Source organism: Sinocyclocheilus anshuiensis, unplaced genomic scaffold, assembly GCF_001515605.1.
Source record: "Sinocyclocheilus anshuiensis isolate Anshui unplaced genomic scaffold, SAMN03320099.WGS_v1.1 scaffold1857, whole genome shotgun sequence".
In the NCBI taxonomy this organism is placed as follows: domain Eukaryota; kingdom Metazoa; phylum Chordata; class Actinopteri; order Cypriniformes; family Cyprinidae; genus Sinocyclocheilus; species Sinocyclocheilus anshuiensis.
In genome coordinates, this window is record NW_015540280.1 from 96,677 (window position 1) to 113,581 (window position 16,905).

At 39.0% G+C, this 16,905-nt stretch overlaps 1 protein-coding gene across 2 annotated transcripts in view; it reads left to right on the top strand.

The window, feature by feature from the left end:
- frmd4bb (FERM domain containing 4Bb) overlaps positions 1-16,905 on the top strand; it is a 64,554-nt gene that overhangs the window by 24,936 nt on the left and 22,713 nt on the right. Inside the window, exons 1-7 of one of the 2 annotated variants that reach the window (XM_016484560.1) lie at positions 4,927-5,088; positions 10,907-10,972; positions 11,093-11,187; positions 12,954-13,046; positions 13,257-13,341; positions 15,856-15,912; positions 16,007-16,029. In XM_016484560.1, the coding sequence (XP_016340046.1) occupies positions 4,927-5,088; positions 10,907-10,972; positions 11,093-11,187; positions 12,954-13,046; positions 13,257-13,341; positions 15,856-15,912; positions 16,007-16,029 (581 nt within the window). Of the gene's footprint in view, positions 1-4,926; positions 5,089-10,906; positions 10,973-11,092; positions 11,188-12,953; positions 13,047-13,256; positions 13,342-15,855; positions 15,913-16,006; positions 16,030-16,905 lie in introns of those variants that run through there. The other variant, XM_016484559.1, reaches the window with a different exon arrangement.

Consider the following 16,905-nt stretch of genomic DNA (forward strand, 5'->3'; position numbering starts at 1 on the left):
GTTTACCTCTCTTCCTCTGAGGAGGTTGAGGCGGTCAGCAGGGGCTGCTGGGCAGGAGCAGTCCCAACCTACCGTGTTCCGGCCCTTCATTCTGGGGGCCTCACTTCTCGTACTCCGCAGAGTCTAGAGTCAGAGTGGCGCTCCCAGGCCGAAGGCTTCTAGTGGAAGGCTGTTCTGCGGACCGTCATTCTCGCTGGATAGTCTTCGTCGTAAACGTCCTGACGCCTAAGGCCTAGGACTTTTTGAGGGCCAGCTCTCTCTGGGCAAGAGCGGTGTACACCGCATTACACGGTGCCCGTCTCTCCTCATTGCCCTCAGGAGATCGGTCTGCCAACCCTGCCGGTGTTTCAGGGCGCAGCAGTCTCCGGCGAGCGCTTCTCTCAGTTACCGCCCGGAAACATAGCGGTACTGAGAGACTCGCTACCTCTTCTGAGGTTTCTAGAGCAGCTAGTTCGGCCATTCCCTGCCGGTTCGCCTTAGGGCACCGCTCTAAGTACACCAGAGGCCAGTCTTGAGAGACTGGTTCTCTTAGTAGGTCACCTGGCGGTGTGGGAACCCCTGCCAAGCATGTCTCATTGGGTCCTGCCCCGAGCAGGCTCTGGTTCTATCAGTCTAGTCTTTTTCAATTGGAGACTTCAGTCAAAGAGAGTCCTAATGCCATGGCTCTGGACTTCGGAAGGCAGGCCCCTCTGGGGCCTGCCGGTGTTCCAGGGTGCAGCGGTCTCCGGCGAGCTCTCTCTCAGTTACCGCCCGGAAACGTAGTGGTGCTAAGAGGTTCGCGACCTCGACGGAGGTCTCTAGAGCAGCTAGTACGGTCGTCCCCTGCCGGTCAGCTGCTTCAGGGCACCGAGCTAGCCGCTCTGGTTACACCAGAGGTCAGTCTCGAGAGACTGATTCCAGAACTCGGTGTTGGTAAGCTTTTTCCCCCAAAAGCAAACCTCAGGAACTTCCTATGATGAGGAAGGATGGAGATATGTGCATCTTTTAGATCGATCGTGACACACCAGTCCTTGGACTTGATCTGAGACACGACCGCCATCAACCGCCATCCGCTCTTTGATTGAGCTAATATCAACCAATCGTCGATGTGGTTGAGGCGTGAAAGTGTGTGTCAGTAGCCAGTTCGGTTCTCGCCGCCTCAATTCAATGGGGTCTTTCCCACCCTGGTGGGCCCCGAGCAGGCTCTGGTAATGGAACAGAAGTAGACACTCTCTGAGGACGGAGGCCATCGAGGTGGTCCCTCCTCGCGCAGCAGAGTCCGGGTCCTACAGCCGGTACTTCACCATTCATAGGAAGTTCCTGAGGTTTGCTTTTGGGGGCAAAAGTCTACCAATACCGGTTCTTCCTTTGGACTTGCACTCTCACCCCACACTTTCACGACTCAACCACATCGACGATTGGTTAATATTAGCTCAGTCTGAGCGGATGGCGGTTCGACATCGAGAGCTGTGGTTAAGACTTAACGCCAAGAAAAGTTGTGCTTTCTCCAGTACAGAGAACCACTTATCTGGGCGTGGTGTGGGATTCGACCACGATGCAGGCATGTATGTCTCCTGCTCGGATCGAGTCGTTCCTCACCGCAGTCGCGAGAGTCAGAGAAGGCCGGTCACTCACTGTCAAGCAGTTTCAGAGACTGCTGGGTCTGATGGAAGCTGCATCCAACGTGATACCTCTTGGCCTGCTGTACATGAGACCCCTACAGTGGTGGCTCAAGACCAAGGGGTCTCCCCGAGGGGAAAACCGCTTCGCATGATTGCTATGGTCCCCCTAAGAGAGGTCTTCCAGCTTCTAAACAGACCCTCAGTCGGTGGATAGTAGATGCCATTTCAATCGCTTATGAGTCGCTGCGGGATGGTCTACGCCCCTAACCTTTGTCTATGGCTTAGACATGCGAGTCACTCCTGGCTCTTCTGTTCTCTCGCCATAGCTGTGCAGGCTTCCACACTTGGCGAAGATTGGAAAGTCTGGCGGCGTGGGCATACTCGTTCCCAAAGCGTCCTCCAACGCAGCTTGAGTTCCTGAAGAGGAACGTAACCATGGTTCCTTGAGGGAACGAGACGCTGCGTCTCGGGGCCATACTTTCGGCATCTCTGCCAGCGCTTGCTTCACTCCTAGAAGCTGACACTGGTTTCACCGCACATGCTTTTATAGCTTCCTGGTCATTACATCACCCGCCCGTGACGTCTCGCCCATCTATTGGACTGATTACACATGAGTTTCAGAGCCGGTCACGCTGAAAGGCGTTCCCGAAGCGTCCTCTGACACAGCGTCTCGTTCCCTCGAGGAACCATGGTTACATACGTAACCTGAGACGATTTCTCCCACCTGTTGATCATTTACTGGTTTTAGTCATGGTCGATGAGTCATTGGATGTTTTCTTGTTTGTGATTGGGGTGCCTGGATGATGCTGGCCGTGCTTCGTGCACTAAGACACTTCCTCCCAGTCCTAAGAGGTCACCATGTGTTGTGTGTGCGCACCGACAACACAGCGGTGGTCTCTTACATCAACCACCAGCCCAAAGCGTCCTCCGACGCAGCAGACTTTTTTTCTTTCAGACGAATCCAATCGGAGTTATATAAAAAAATGTCCTGGCTCTTCCAAGCTTTATAATAGCAGTGAATGGGTGATATTCAATAGTCCAATAGAATTAAAACAAACTGCGTCCATCTATAATAAACAGTGCCTCACACGGCTCCTGGGGCTGAATAAGGGCCTCCTGGGGTCGAATTGCGAGTTATAAAGTCACAATTGCGAGATATAAAGTCACAATTGTGAGATAAAAACTCGCAATTCTGACATTTTTTCTCGCAATTGCGAGTTTATGTCTCGCAATTATGCCTTTTTAACTCGCAATTGCGAGTTTGTATCACGCAATTCTGAGAAAAAAAGTCAGAATTGCGAGTTTGTATCACACAATTCTGAGAAAAAAAGTCAGAATTGCGAGTTTGTATCACGCAATTCTGAGAAAAGTCAGAATGGCGAGTTTCTATCACGCAATTCTGAGTAAAAAAGTCCGAATAACGAGTTTGTATCACGCAATTCTAAGAAAAAAAGTCAGAATTACGAGTTTGTATCACGCAATTCTGAGAAAAGTCAGAATGGCGAGTTTGTATCACGCAATTCTGAGAAAAGTCAGAATGGCGAGTTTGTATCACGCAATTCTGAGAAAAGTCAGAATGGCGAGTTTGTATCACGCAATTCTGAGAAAAGTCAGAATGGCGAGTTTGTATCACGCAATTCTGAGAAAAGTCAGAATGGCGAGTTTGTATCACGCAATTCTGAGAAAAGTCAGAATGGCGAGTTTGTATCACGCAATTCTGAGAAAAGTCAGAATGGCGAGTTTGTATCACGCAATTCTGAGAAAAGTCAGAATGGCGAGTTTGTATCACGCAATTCTGAGAAAAGTCAGAATGGCGAGTTTGTATCACGCAATTCTGAGAAAAGTCAGAATGGCGAGTTTGTAGTACGCAATTCTGAGAAAAAAGTCAGAATTGTGAGATAAAAAGTCACAATTACCTTTTTTATTTTTTATTCAGTGGCAGAAACGGGCTTCCATATGTATGCGCAATTTTTAATATAACTCCGATTAGATTTGTCTGAAAGAAGAGAGTCATATACACCTAGGATGCCTTGAGGGCGAGTAAAACACAGGCTAATTTGCATTTTTGGCTGAACAAACCTTTTAAAAATTCGTACATTTCCAAAACTATTTCAGCTGAAACTAAAAATGTGTTGTTGTTGTTGTTTTTTTTTTTGTGTTTCAGCCACATAATTTGAGTTGCTGAAATGTTGATGCAGTACTGGCGTGGGACGCAGTGTCAAAAGTCAGAATGGCGAGTTTGTAGTACGCAATTCTGAGAAAAAAGTCAGAATTGTGAGATAAAAAGTCACAATTACCTTTTTTATTTTTTATTCAGTGGCAGAAACGGGCTTCCATATGTATGCGCAATTTTTAATATAACTCCGATTAGATTTGTCTGAAAGAAGAGAGTCATATACACCTAGGATGCCTTGAGGGCGAGTAAAACACAGGCTAATTTGCATTTTTGGCTGAACAAACCTTTTAAAAATTCGTACATTTCCAAAACTATTTCAGCTGAAACTAAAAATGTGTTGTTGTTGTTGTTTTTTTTTTTGTGTTTCAGCCACATAATTTGAGTTGCTGAAATGTTGATGCAGTACTGGCGTGGGACGCAGTGTCAAGAACATAGTGTTGAGATCTCTATAAACTCTAGAGTAGACAATTTGATGTGTGAAACAGGAGATTTACTGAAGGCAAAAGTCTTAATTTACTTTGCATTTAATCCCAATGCTGTTTCAGAGAAAGATGTAAAGAGCTATAACTTCTGATATTTCTTTCCTGCGGCCGGTCAAACCCAATAAACATTGAATCCCACAGACATTTTTGTGGAGCTATAGGATTGTTACATATATTTTAAATCCTCTCACTTGGTGTCTAGCAGTAAAGGAGGGACGGCAGCAGCGTTTGGGACACGTGGACAGGCCGCAGAAAGATGTGGCAGAAGCCGGTTTACTTTTAGAAGCAAAATGGCAGGACTGTGTGTGTGTGTGCGAACAAATCTGTCCTTTAAGTTTAAAAAAAAGTGCAGTTAAATGGTGAGCTAAAATCGTGGCTGGCAGTGCATCCGAGGGCCGAGTCCCACAAACCTCAGCTCTTTCCTTCACTGCCTGGCTGCCCTCCCAGAGTCTCTGGCTCCAACCTCAGCGAACAGAAATTCTCCCGCTCTGCTCTCCAGGGGCACATGGGGAATGTAGTTGAAACGCATGTCACCTACTTGTCGATCTTGCATGAGGGAGCAAAGATTAGGAGCTGGTGAAAGAACGCTCTGTCTAGAGATTGACCCAGACTAGGTTTGGTTGCGTAAGACGGGGCGACCCGGGTAGCAGACGGTGGAGGAGCGGCCATGGCTTGGGGTTTAATGTGTGGGGTGGAAGCTCTGCTGCTGCGGAGCGGCTCTTTCATATGGCAGATCGTCGTGTGGATGATCCGGAGGTGTTACCTGCAGAGGATGAGGTCTTGTCAGCAGTGCCTACAAACCTGCTTCTATCTGGGCGACGTCTATCAGGTACTGGCTCTTTTATATCAGCTCGAGGTTGGAGTTGCAATGATTTTAGTCGGCGTTTGAGAGTTCTGCGTGTCATTTGCCACAGTCTGTTTTTGATTCTGTATTGAGTATTGTTTGGTCTGCATTTCATTTCAGTTGTGTCAAAGTCTGCTATTTAAAGTCTGATTTTAATATGAACGCATAAGGAACTCAATATGACATTTCCATTAAGTTTTTCAAGGATGAAGCATCTCATCTATTCACAATTACAGATCTGTACTCTTACTTTGGCAAAAAATGTCTAATTTTGTCTATTTTTATTTCTTTAAGAAAATTTTAGTAGAAACATCTGAGACAACCCTAGTGAAAAATGAATATACTAAAATGTATTTGAAATACATTTATTTCATGCTAAGTATACTAAAAATACATTTAAATATTTATGTACTTAATAAAAATACCATGCAATTGTACTTTTAGTGTACTAAACTGGTTAAATACTTAAAGTCTGCTAAATTGGAACAACTAATTTTGTACTTAATGCACTTATTTGTGAGGAAGTAGTGCTGAAGTCCAACTAAAGATATACTGAAGTATATTTGATTGTGCTAAAGTGGAACTATTGCAAGTATACTGCAGGTACACTTTAATTATTTTGCATTTAAAGACCGATATTATTCAAAGATACAATCCTCATCAACAGTGACATTAAAACACATTTTAGGCTTAATATTAAGAAATGTGCTTTGTGCACAAGTTGCACTCCAAATAAAGTTTCATTATATTTTTAGATATTAGATATTATATTATAGATTTGAACTATGCTTAGTATGAAATAAATGTATTTTAAATATATCCCTTTTTTTACTAAGAAAAAGTTGATGCTTTACTGCTTCTTTAAGTTTGCTGAGTTGTTCTTTTCTTTTTTTTTTTATAAAAATAAATTTTTCCATGGGTTGCCGTGATGATTCACTTGCTGTATTCATGGTGAAACTGAGAGAATAGAAATATGTTTTGAAAATACATATTCACATATTTACAGTGTAGTTCAAAAGTCTGAGAGCATATTGAAAATCTGTCTCATTAAAACCTGAAATTATTCAGAAAGCTTTTAGATTTAAACAAAGAATCACTGTGTTGTTAAAGAAGAACTGTTACTATTAGAACTGTTTTTTTTTGGTCACTAAGCAAATGTGTTAGATGATATATAATTGACAGTATAATTTGTAATGGGGAAAAAAGAAGATTGAATGAAACAAATGCCAAATAAAAGCTTTTTCGGTTGGTGGTCTATGATCTTTGAATCCTATTGTTCATTGTGATGCCACTGCATTGTTATACAATGAAAAGTGAATTTTCTCCAAAAACCAACAACAGCTCATGCAAACAAAAATTACAGGCTTGGAAAAGGGCTTTTGAAACTTTCCCATTGTATGAGTCTCATAATGCAACGATCCTGCACAGGTTTAGCCCTCAGGAGTGCAGTGCAGATGAAAGATCTGTGCGAGTAAACACGTTCCATACCAAAAATCTGCCATGAAAATGAGTCTACTAATAAAACTTAAAGTATTATGCTCCACATTTATCCTGACCAAAGAGTGTATCATATTCGGAATTCATTTGGACTGGACTTTTTTACAAGAACACCTCAACAGTTACATGAAACTATACATAATCTCCACCACAGTATATTGTAAACAGACATTTTTGGTATTGGTTGGTTTATAGCACAGAGTCTTCGAGTCAAGCTGAAAAACAAAGCAATTTTATGCTGTTTTTGTGGTTACATAAGATTCTACTGGTTTGTTAACAGATGTTTTATCTATTTAAAAATGCACCAACTTCGTTTCTTCGTCCAACATCCTGTTGTTATTTTCAGTGACAGAAAAATAACTAGTTTCTGGTTTGTTCTGCACACCAAATGTGTGCTTTTCCACAATAATCCATGTGCATGGCTTCTGGTGCAAAGCGAATGAAGACTTTTGCCTTCTGGTACAGTCCTTTTGAAAAAAAAAAACAACTATTCAAAATTAACCCTTTGATGCACAAGCTATGAAAACCCCTTCTAATAGTCAGCATGGGTCTAAAATGACCCGTATTCATTTCCTATGTTATTTCATACTTCGCTGGACTTTTTTTTTTTTTTTATATTTTGAAATCAGTTTATTTCAGCATTTAGTATTCCCTAAAAATATTTTTTTTACAATGACCACAAATTAATATTACATTTTTTTTCCTGGGTTTTTTGTTTCTACATCAAGTTTAGACACATGGGTCAAAAATGACCCATCTATGCAAACATGATAAAACAAAAGAATAAAGACATTTTGTTAAAATAATTATTTTAGCAGTTATTTAGACCAACACATTTAACACCTGAAATATGTTTATTTGCCACTTTGTCACACATAACATACACATATCACTGATAACCGATAACACTGAAACCGAACTGTCTGTAGTGCAACTGTAGTGAATTGTAGTGAATGTGACCGAATAGATGAAAATAAAACTAACAAAATAAAAATCACACAGGTACAGCGCCATCTCAAATTGCCATCTCAGTGCTTACATGCCTCACAAATGACAACTACAGGTTTGTGCTCCTTGCAAACAGGCCTGACACTGAACACCAGCTGCTGACTTGTCTGTCTTTGGCAGCTGGGCAGATCCTGCACCTCTTCCTCTTTGATTGACCCTCCTGCCTGATGTATACCTGTGGCCGGATGGTGGCTGTGTTTTGTTTTTTATCCCACATCTTCCAGTTGCCTCTGTAATATGGTTTTGAAGGTGGGGCCTGCCCTCCAAGCTCGTCTTCATATGTGGCATGACAAGCTCTTTGACCAGCTCCTTGATGAATAGCCGTCATGCATTGGTCACCCCAGCCATGTAATCAGGGTGTTGCTCAGTGAAGTTGGTGTAGGCCAGGGGTGGAAAATGTCTGTCCCGGAGAGCCACAGCCCTACAGAGTTTTGCTCCAGCCTTGATAAAAGCTCTCCTGCCTGTAGCTGTCTAGTAACCCTTAGACATTGTTTAGCTTGTTCAGGTGTGTTTGATTAGGGCTGGAGCTGAAATCTGCAGAACTGTGGCTCTCCAGGACCAACACTGGCCGCCCCTGGTGTAGGGAATGAGGGTGGCAACATCCAGCACATTGTACCACAGCACCACAGGCCACCTCCATGTTCTCCGCTTATATGAGTAGGTGCAAACCGTTTTTACTCAATCTATTGGACAGAGTCTGAGTTTGCTCTTCAGACTCCGTCATCAGTGTCATCATCACTACAAACATTTCAGCCGTTAATCTAGAAGGTCTGGGATCAGTCATACTAACACTCTAGATAAAGAGTGCATAACAAGCAGTTGATCATGTATATACTGATTATATATTGATCGCTGTCAGACAGAAACCTTGCATGTCCAAAACCATTACTTTTCACTGACAGACATAAAGGGTGACCAATAGTATTGATTTATGACAAAAAATAAAAATGATGAAATATGGAGATACGAGGTTTCCGCCTGACAACAATGATATATACTTGTATATAATAACATATTATTTTAACTTTTATTTCGTTGGCCTAGCTAACATTAGCTAGCTAAAATAGAATATGTCAACAACAAGCTAGCTAATAATATTGGACATGTTTCACTAGTAATAGATTTCAAGGTAAGCTTAGCCTAACATTTAAATATTATATCCAGTTATCTTTTACAATATATCAAATATTTTCTGTGGTAATAAATTGTAAAATAAGACTAAATGCATCAATTATACAAAAGCAGCCATGTTAAGTTGTGAAATGTGGGGCCTGTTTTCCTCCCTGAAGGTTATGATGATGGAGGCGACGGTGAAGCGACTCAAATTTGGCTGTACTCGTTGCCCAGCCTCCCTCATAGTCATACCATGGACACAAAAGCCCGGTTATAGTGTTTTAGCAATCGAGAAAAACTGTAATTGAGGAATTCATGGAATTCTGAGTGATTAAATTGATTTCTTGCAAAGATATAGAAAAAATAAACTCAGTCGGGTCACTTTAGACCCATGTTCTGCGTCAAAGGGTTAAAAAAAACAACATGTTCAGCCCTAAAACATTTAGAATGTAACAGGATTTTGAAAGAGAAATGTCATGGAATATTTATTTATTTGGTTGGTTGGTTGTTTGGTTTGTTTCATTGTTTGTTTGGTTGGTTAGTTAGCCAGTTGTTTATTTGGTTGGTTGGTTGACTGTTTTGTTTCATTGTTTGTTTGGTTGGCTGGTTGTTTGTTTGTTTGGTTGGCTGGTTGTTTATATGGTTGATTGGCTCGTTGTTTTGGTTGATTTGTGGGTTGATTGGCTGGTTGGTTGATTGTTTATATGGTTTTGTTTGGTTGGTTGATTGGGTTGGATGGTTGGTAGTTTATGTGGTTAATTGGCTGGTTGGTTGTTTATTTGGTTGGTTGGTTGGCTGGTTGTTTGTTTGGTTGGTTGGTTGGTTGTTTACATGGTTGATTGGTTTGTTGTTTGGTTTGTTTATTGGTTGGTTGTTTACATGGTTGATTGGCTCATTGTTTGGTTTGTTTATTGTTTGGTTGTTTATATGGTTGATTGACTGGTTGTTTGATTGGCTGGTTGGTTGTTTGTTTGGTTGTTTACATGGTTGATTGGGTGTGTTGTTTGGGTGTTTACATGGTTGATTGGCTTGTTGGTTGGTTGTTTATATGGCTGATTGACTGATTTGGTTGTTGGTTGGTTGGCTGGTTGTTTGTTTGTTTGGTTGGCTGTTTATATGGTTGGCTGTTTATATGGTTGTTTGGCTCATTTGTTTGTTTGTTTGGTTGGTTGGTTATATGGTGGTTTAGCTCGTTTGGTTGGTTGGCTGGTTGTTTGTATGGTTGATTGACTCGTTGCTTGGTTGGTTTGTGGGTTGGTTGGTTGCTTATATGGTTGATTTGGTTGTTTGGTTGGTTGACTGGATTTTGATTGGTTGATTGAATGGTTGTTTGGTTGGTTGGTTGGCTGTCTGGTTGGTTGATTGGGTTGGTTGTCTAGTTGTTTGTTTGTTTATTTGGTTGTTGGGTTACATTGTTGATTGGCTGTTTGTTTGTTTGTTTGGTTGGTTGCTTGTTTCACATGTGAAATGTTGCACAGAATACTGAAACTGAGTGAGACTGAATTTATCTGTTTAAATTTTGAGCGTACAGGCCAATTTACACCACACTAACAGACGCAGACCAATGCTGACGGTCACCAGATTGCAGTACATCACGTCTCAGACATCCCAAGGCCCAACAAACACTGATTCAACATGTTCAATCAGCAAAAACAAGCGGCAGCCAATGCCAACAGACACCGACTTGGGTGACACCACTTGTGTCTGTTGACGTTTGTCTGTGTCTGTCGGTTCAGTGTGAATTGGCCTTATGAATACCAAACTTACTAATTTATTTATTTTTAAAAATTATTTGAATTTGAAAATAAAAATAACAATGTCTAACACTAACGCTGTACTGCAATTTATTTTCAGGCATCTGAGAATGAATCTGCCATTTGCAGAAACATCTCATCTGCAGAACCTTGTCAATATGCTGCCATAACAGATCCTTTCTGGATAGTTTTGACTTGCTGAGAGATGCCTTGTGACTCATAGCTCTGCACTAGATGACAGTTATTATATACTGTGGTAGTGAAATATTTCTGTTTGTTTACTTTCCTGTGTGTACCAACTGAAAGAAGACATTGTACAACTTGAATTTTGAAACTAATAAGTTAAGTTAGTGTTCAGTTGGCCACTGTAGTGGGTGAGGAGGTGGAGCTAGTGCACTGTTAATCATCTGATGTCATACCTGTGTCCACAGATGACCGAGGGACGACTCTGCCAGGTGCAGCTCCTGGACGACAGGAAGCTGGAGCTCTTGGTTCAGGTAGAATGCTTCACAGTTCTGATCCCAGTTCTAGTCTATTACTCCTCCCACTCAAGGGTAATGGACCTCAATAAACCTTGCTGTCTCACATTATATTGATCAATGGATTTTCTCTCGCAGCCAAAGCTGTTGTCTCATGAACTCTTGGATTTGGTCTCATCCCATTTTAACCTGAAAGAGAAGGAATACTTTGGGTTCACCTATGTGGATGACACGTGAGTACCTCTTGTAATAATGTTGTGTATAGAGGTTCCTCATTCCCAGGGAACATTTGTAAAAATCTAGCTTCTGGAAACATAAAGGATGAAAAACATGGCAATACCTGAATTTAAAGGGATAGTTCATGCAAAAATGAAAATTCTGTCATTAATTACTCACTGCTCGAATCATATAGATTACTTTTATGATACATGTACTTGTTGAAGCATTTCAAGGTTTTGGTGGAATAGTCCTTCAGTGGAGGGACAGAAATCTCTTAGATTTCATTAAAATTAAATTCATTTGTGTTTTTCGAAACTGAATGAAAGGTTTGGAATGACATGAGGGTGAGCAAATGATGACACAATTTTCATTTTTGAGTGTACTATCCCTTTAAGATCATCAGAATCAGAATGTTGTAGTCAGTTCAGATGGTTTATTTGAATGAACCAGTTCTGAAAATTGATTCACTGAAGCCATTCATTGATTCGTTGATTCATTAAATCCATAGTGTTTTTCAAAGTCCCTGAACAACACTTAAAGGGGTGGTTGATTGCGATTTCACTTTTTAGACGCGCACTAGAGGCGGTTTAGCCAATCACAACACACTGGGCTAGCTAACCAATCAGAGCCCATCGCCTATTTCTGAGTGAGGGGCTTCATAAAAACAGGAAACTGATCAGCGCGTTTATCAGAGAGGGGACAGAGCGGTGTGGAATAAAGGTAAATTATGTGAAAAATAATGCGTTTTTTTTTTTTTAAACGAAGCATTAACACATGTTAGACTGCACCCCATAAACACAATCAAGCCTAGAAAAAGACCAGTGAACCACCCCTTTAAAATTATGGAAGCCTGTTTATGCACTGAATAAAAAAATAAAAAAGGTAATTGCAACTTTTTATCTCACAATTCTGAAATTTTTTCTCACAATAGCGAGTTCATATCACGCAATTCTGACTTTTTTTCTCACAATAGCGAGTTCATATCACGCAATTCTGACTTTTTTTCTCACAATAGCGAGTTCATATCACGCAATTCTGACTTTTTTTCTCACAATAGCGAGTTCATATCACGCAATTCTGACTTTTTTTCTCACAATAGCGAGTTCATATCACGCAATTCTGACTTTTTTTCTCACAATAGCGAGTTCATATCACAAAATTCTGACTTTTTTTTCTCGCAGTTCTGACTTCTTTTCTGAGATATATATATATATATAGAAAATATATTTTCTTACAATTGCTAGTTTTTTTATTTCATCGCAATTAGCTTTTTTATTTTTTATTCAGTGGCGGAAACAAGTGTCCATATATGATACATAAAAATTTCAGTGTTAAAATACATTTGTTAAATACCGCTGTTCATCACTATGGTTTTAAATAACTTATGTAGACTTCATATGTATCGTTTCCCTTACAAAAAAGTATTTACAGTATATGGCACTTCAAAGAATACCACAGTACTGCCATTGTTCATATGTAAAAACATGGTATTGTCAAGGTACTATGTTTAAAAAAGCATATTAATACTATGCCACGTTTTGTTACTGTTATTATTCCCATGCATCTCTCTGTTTTACTCCCAAACTTAGTTTTACTCTTTTAGAGTCAAATGTTTTCTTTACAAATATAATGCAAAATCTCACTTAGTTCTGCTCAGTCCTGCTGAAGTCATTTCTGTGCAGATGATTTTCTTCTATTAGTGTTAAATTGCAGAGCGTTTACTGGGTTGAATAAGAATGTGGGCTTGCACATTTCAGTCAGATGACCTTTTCTCTTCCAGTGGTCAGTGCAAATGGCTACAGCTGGACCGCAGAGTGCTGGAACACGACTTCTCCAAGAAATCCGGGCCTGTTGCGCTTCAGTTCCTGGTGAGGTATGTGATCTCTGCCTCATGATGTCTGAAGTCACATGACCACAGCGACCACAGAATGCAGCACATTGCTGGACTCAATCACTGTGCTGCTGCTGCTGCTGCTGCTGCTCCAAAGAAACACCTTGTTTTAGATTTGAAGTGAAGTTTTTTTGTCTTTTGGCTACGACTTGCCTTGTTTAATTCTACAAAATTGTGATTTGTCATTTGCAGGTTCTATATTGAGAGTATTTCACTTCTGAAGGAGCACAAGACTGTGGAGTTATTCTTTCTGAATGCCAAGTCAGCCATCTATAATGTGAGTACATTTGTGCCTGTTTACCCACCGAAGTGATTCAGTGTCTCATTTCTCGCCTCTAGAAACAATTAGAAAGCCACAGACCTCAGAGAGTTAATATGAGTTATTGCATCCCAGGGCCACAGGAAGGGAATGTGTCACTGATTTGGCTTGTGACTCAAGAACAGAGAAATTCTTAAAAAATTCTTCATAACCATCAAGACCAACATAAGCATTATTTTGGGCATCATCTTTTCACTGTTCATTATGGCCTGGGTTTTCCCAATCACTTTATAAGCTCTGTATCTAATACAGAGGCAAAATTTAATTTGTGTTTGCTCTGAAATGTTTTATTTTTAGTCTGTCGCCGCTGGTTGTTAAGTTGTTAAGATGTCAGTGCAGGAAGCGACAGCAGGAATATGTTTTCTCCTATGAATTTAAGATTTATGTACTTGAACTATACATAAAATTTCCATTCATTTGGATTAAACAGTTTTAACGTAAACAAACGAATAAACTTAATGTTATACATATTAGGCAATCATACATAAATGAAACGGGTAATATTTCTGTAATATTATTAATAAACTGAATGTCTTTTAATACACAATTAGCAGACTTATATATTTATCATAAATAAATCCAGTTTGTTTCATTTTAGCTAACTGAATATTGCTTTTTAACAATTTTCATACTTTTTTTAGTGAACAGTTTTTACAATGAACAGATTCTAATTTGAATTAATACATTTTGAAAATATGATTGTTTAAATAGAATCAAATATTTGAATTGCATATAAAAAATTCCATCTATTTGGATTACATTGCTTTGATATAAACTAATAAACTTAATGTGTTATATTAATGTGATTGTATTTGTCAGTAATACATAAATGAAACAGGTCAGATTTCTGGAAAAGTGCTTATAAACTGAATGTGTTTTAAATACACAATAACCAGGTTTATATATTCATCATAGGGCTGGGCGATATAGCTAAAAAATGTATCAACGATATAATGTTTCATATCGTTCGGTATCGATAATTATTGACATTTTTATAACCTTTTTTAAAACAAAGAGCAATATAATTTTTTTTTACATTTAACCACTGTATTTTTAAATTAACTCAATTTATTGAGACAAACAACAATTTTTTCTTGTTTTAACAGTCAAACACAAAATAAAAATTAAACAAATATCTAATTTCTAATGTTTTATATGCAGATTAAATAGGTTAAACTTTTGTCTTGTCTCCCGAGGCCACAGGAGGGCGCAATGAGCAAAACAATGCAGCACATTAAATTGTCAACGCAAGGAAATAACTGTCTATAAAAAAAACGTGCATTACGTCTAAATTAACTCATATAAATCAAATATAATTTTGTAAATTGCATAAACAATTATGAACAAAACAGCATCACGTGTTTATGCATTGCTTAATACAAAGAGCCGAAGCGCCATTCACACAGATTGCATTTAAAAACATATGAGACGCAGTGAAAAGGAATAAACCTCCACAAATTCGTGATGTGTTTTCTAAAAGTTTAAACTGTGGCTTTCTATACATCTCTTGTGTGAGACGTGAGTGCAGCAGTCGTATTTGTCCGTCTAGAAAATGCGCTGAATATGTGTTCTGTGTGAATAGCTTGGTTTCGGTTTTAACCATAGACTGTATAAAACATGGACGTAGTGTCCATAGCACGTGCCTATATCGTGCACTATGTCGAACATTCGAATTATCGTTATCGAAGAAGGAGTACCGTCGATAAATATCGATACCGTTTTATCGCCCAGGCCTAATTCATCATCAATAAATCCAATTTATTTCAGTCTCATCCATTTTAACTGAATATTGTTTGTTCCACAGCTAGTTGTATTATAACCATGTTCAGACTTTTTACATTAATAAATGTAATTGATTTCAAAAGTAACATATTTATGCTGATTCGAAGCAATTTAAAGGAAAGCATTTTGAAAATATGACAATTTATATAAAATCAAATAGATGCAAATAGTTTACGTATGCATGACCGAAAAATATGCATTACATTAAGTTTATTAGTTAGATATTATGTATGTAATTCAAATACATAAATCATAAATTTGTGCGTAAATATAGAGTGCACACACATCTATCAGACACCCTCAAATCTGTTTTGCTTATTTGCAACTTTCAGTCTGTTACAATTAAATCACATACATCATATAAATATGTGTCTCCAATATACGGTGGCAATTTTCCTTTATTATAATGAAAGGTTATATTAGGACAGTTGGTTGACTGAATATTTCATATACATGACAGACTATTTATTGATGAAAACAGTGAAAGATCAATTTAAATTATTTGTGTATAACCTAATTATTATTCATGAGCCAATCCATTTCACTAAAACAAATTGATGCCCATGGCAGGAATATCTGTGGCACATTTTCTCATGACGTTAATAAATAGACACGATGAGTATGATTTCAAAGTGTCGGATTTGAAAGTGATTCAGTTGTTGAAGTGAAGGTTTGCTTGTTTGTGCACAGGGTGACATTGAGGTGGAGAGTGAGCTGGTTTTTAAATTAGCTGCTCATGCACTGCAGGTAAGACTATCAGAGCTTTAAGACGTGAGATGCTTTGGTTTTTTAGTCAGTGTTATGTATTAAATGCACATACTGAAAGTGTTTTGTTTTACAGGAATCTAAAGGAGACTATACAAGGTGTGTTTTACCATACTTATTTACCACAAAGTTTGTGAACTTGGAAAAGATCTATTTTAAGACTTTAGTGTCACATTGTACTGTCAAGTGTTGAGATAAAACTTGGATTTTTTAAGATTTTACCCAGGGGTATGTCAAGGTACTGTAGGAGGTCTGTGTACTGATATATGTGACCCTGGACCACAAAACCCGTCATAAGGGTCAATTTTTCAAAATTGAGATTTATACATCATCTGAAAGCTGAATAAATACGCTTTCCATTGATGTATGGTTTGTTAGGATAGGACAATGTTTGGTCGAGATACAACTATTTGAAAATCTAGAATCTGAGGGTGCAAAAAAAAATCTAAATATTGAGAAAATCACCTTTAAAGTTGTCCAAATTAAGTTCTTAGCAATGCATATTACTAATTAGGGCTGCACGATAAAATGAAATGGAATCGAGATCGCGATTCGACAGAAGCTGCGATTGTCATGCGTATCTTTCAGTGAAGCACGGTTCTGTGATCAGCAGTAAATCTCCATCCAAAGGCCAGAGGGCGCTCTTGCGCTGAAACTCCAAATACGCCTCGCAGAAGAAACCCAGAAAATGCCAATCGCTGCAGCTGAATAAACAGAAGATTCAACTGCTTTCATTGATTCAACGTGACTAATAAACACACGACTACGGCAATATACGGTTTATCTGAGTTCTTATTATTATCATTTTCATTAAAATAATGTATATTTATAATGCAATGCCTTTATCACTGCTTAAATACTATGAAATATGTTGCGTGCCTTATTCTGTGTAAGAAGCCACATCATCTCACAGAAGGATTTATTTCAAACACTCGACTGACATTATGAAGTGAGTTTGGAGTAAAAATATGTTAT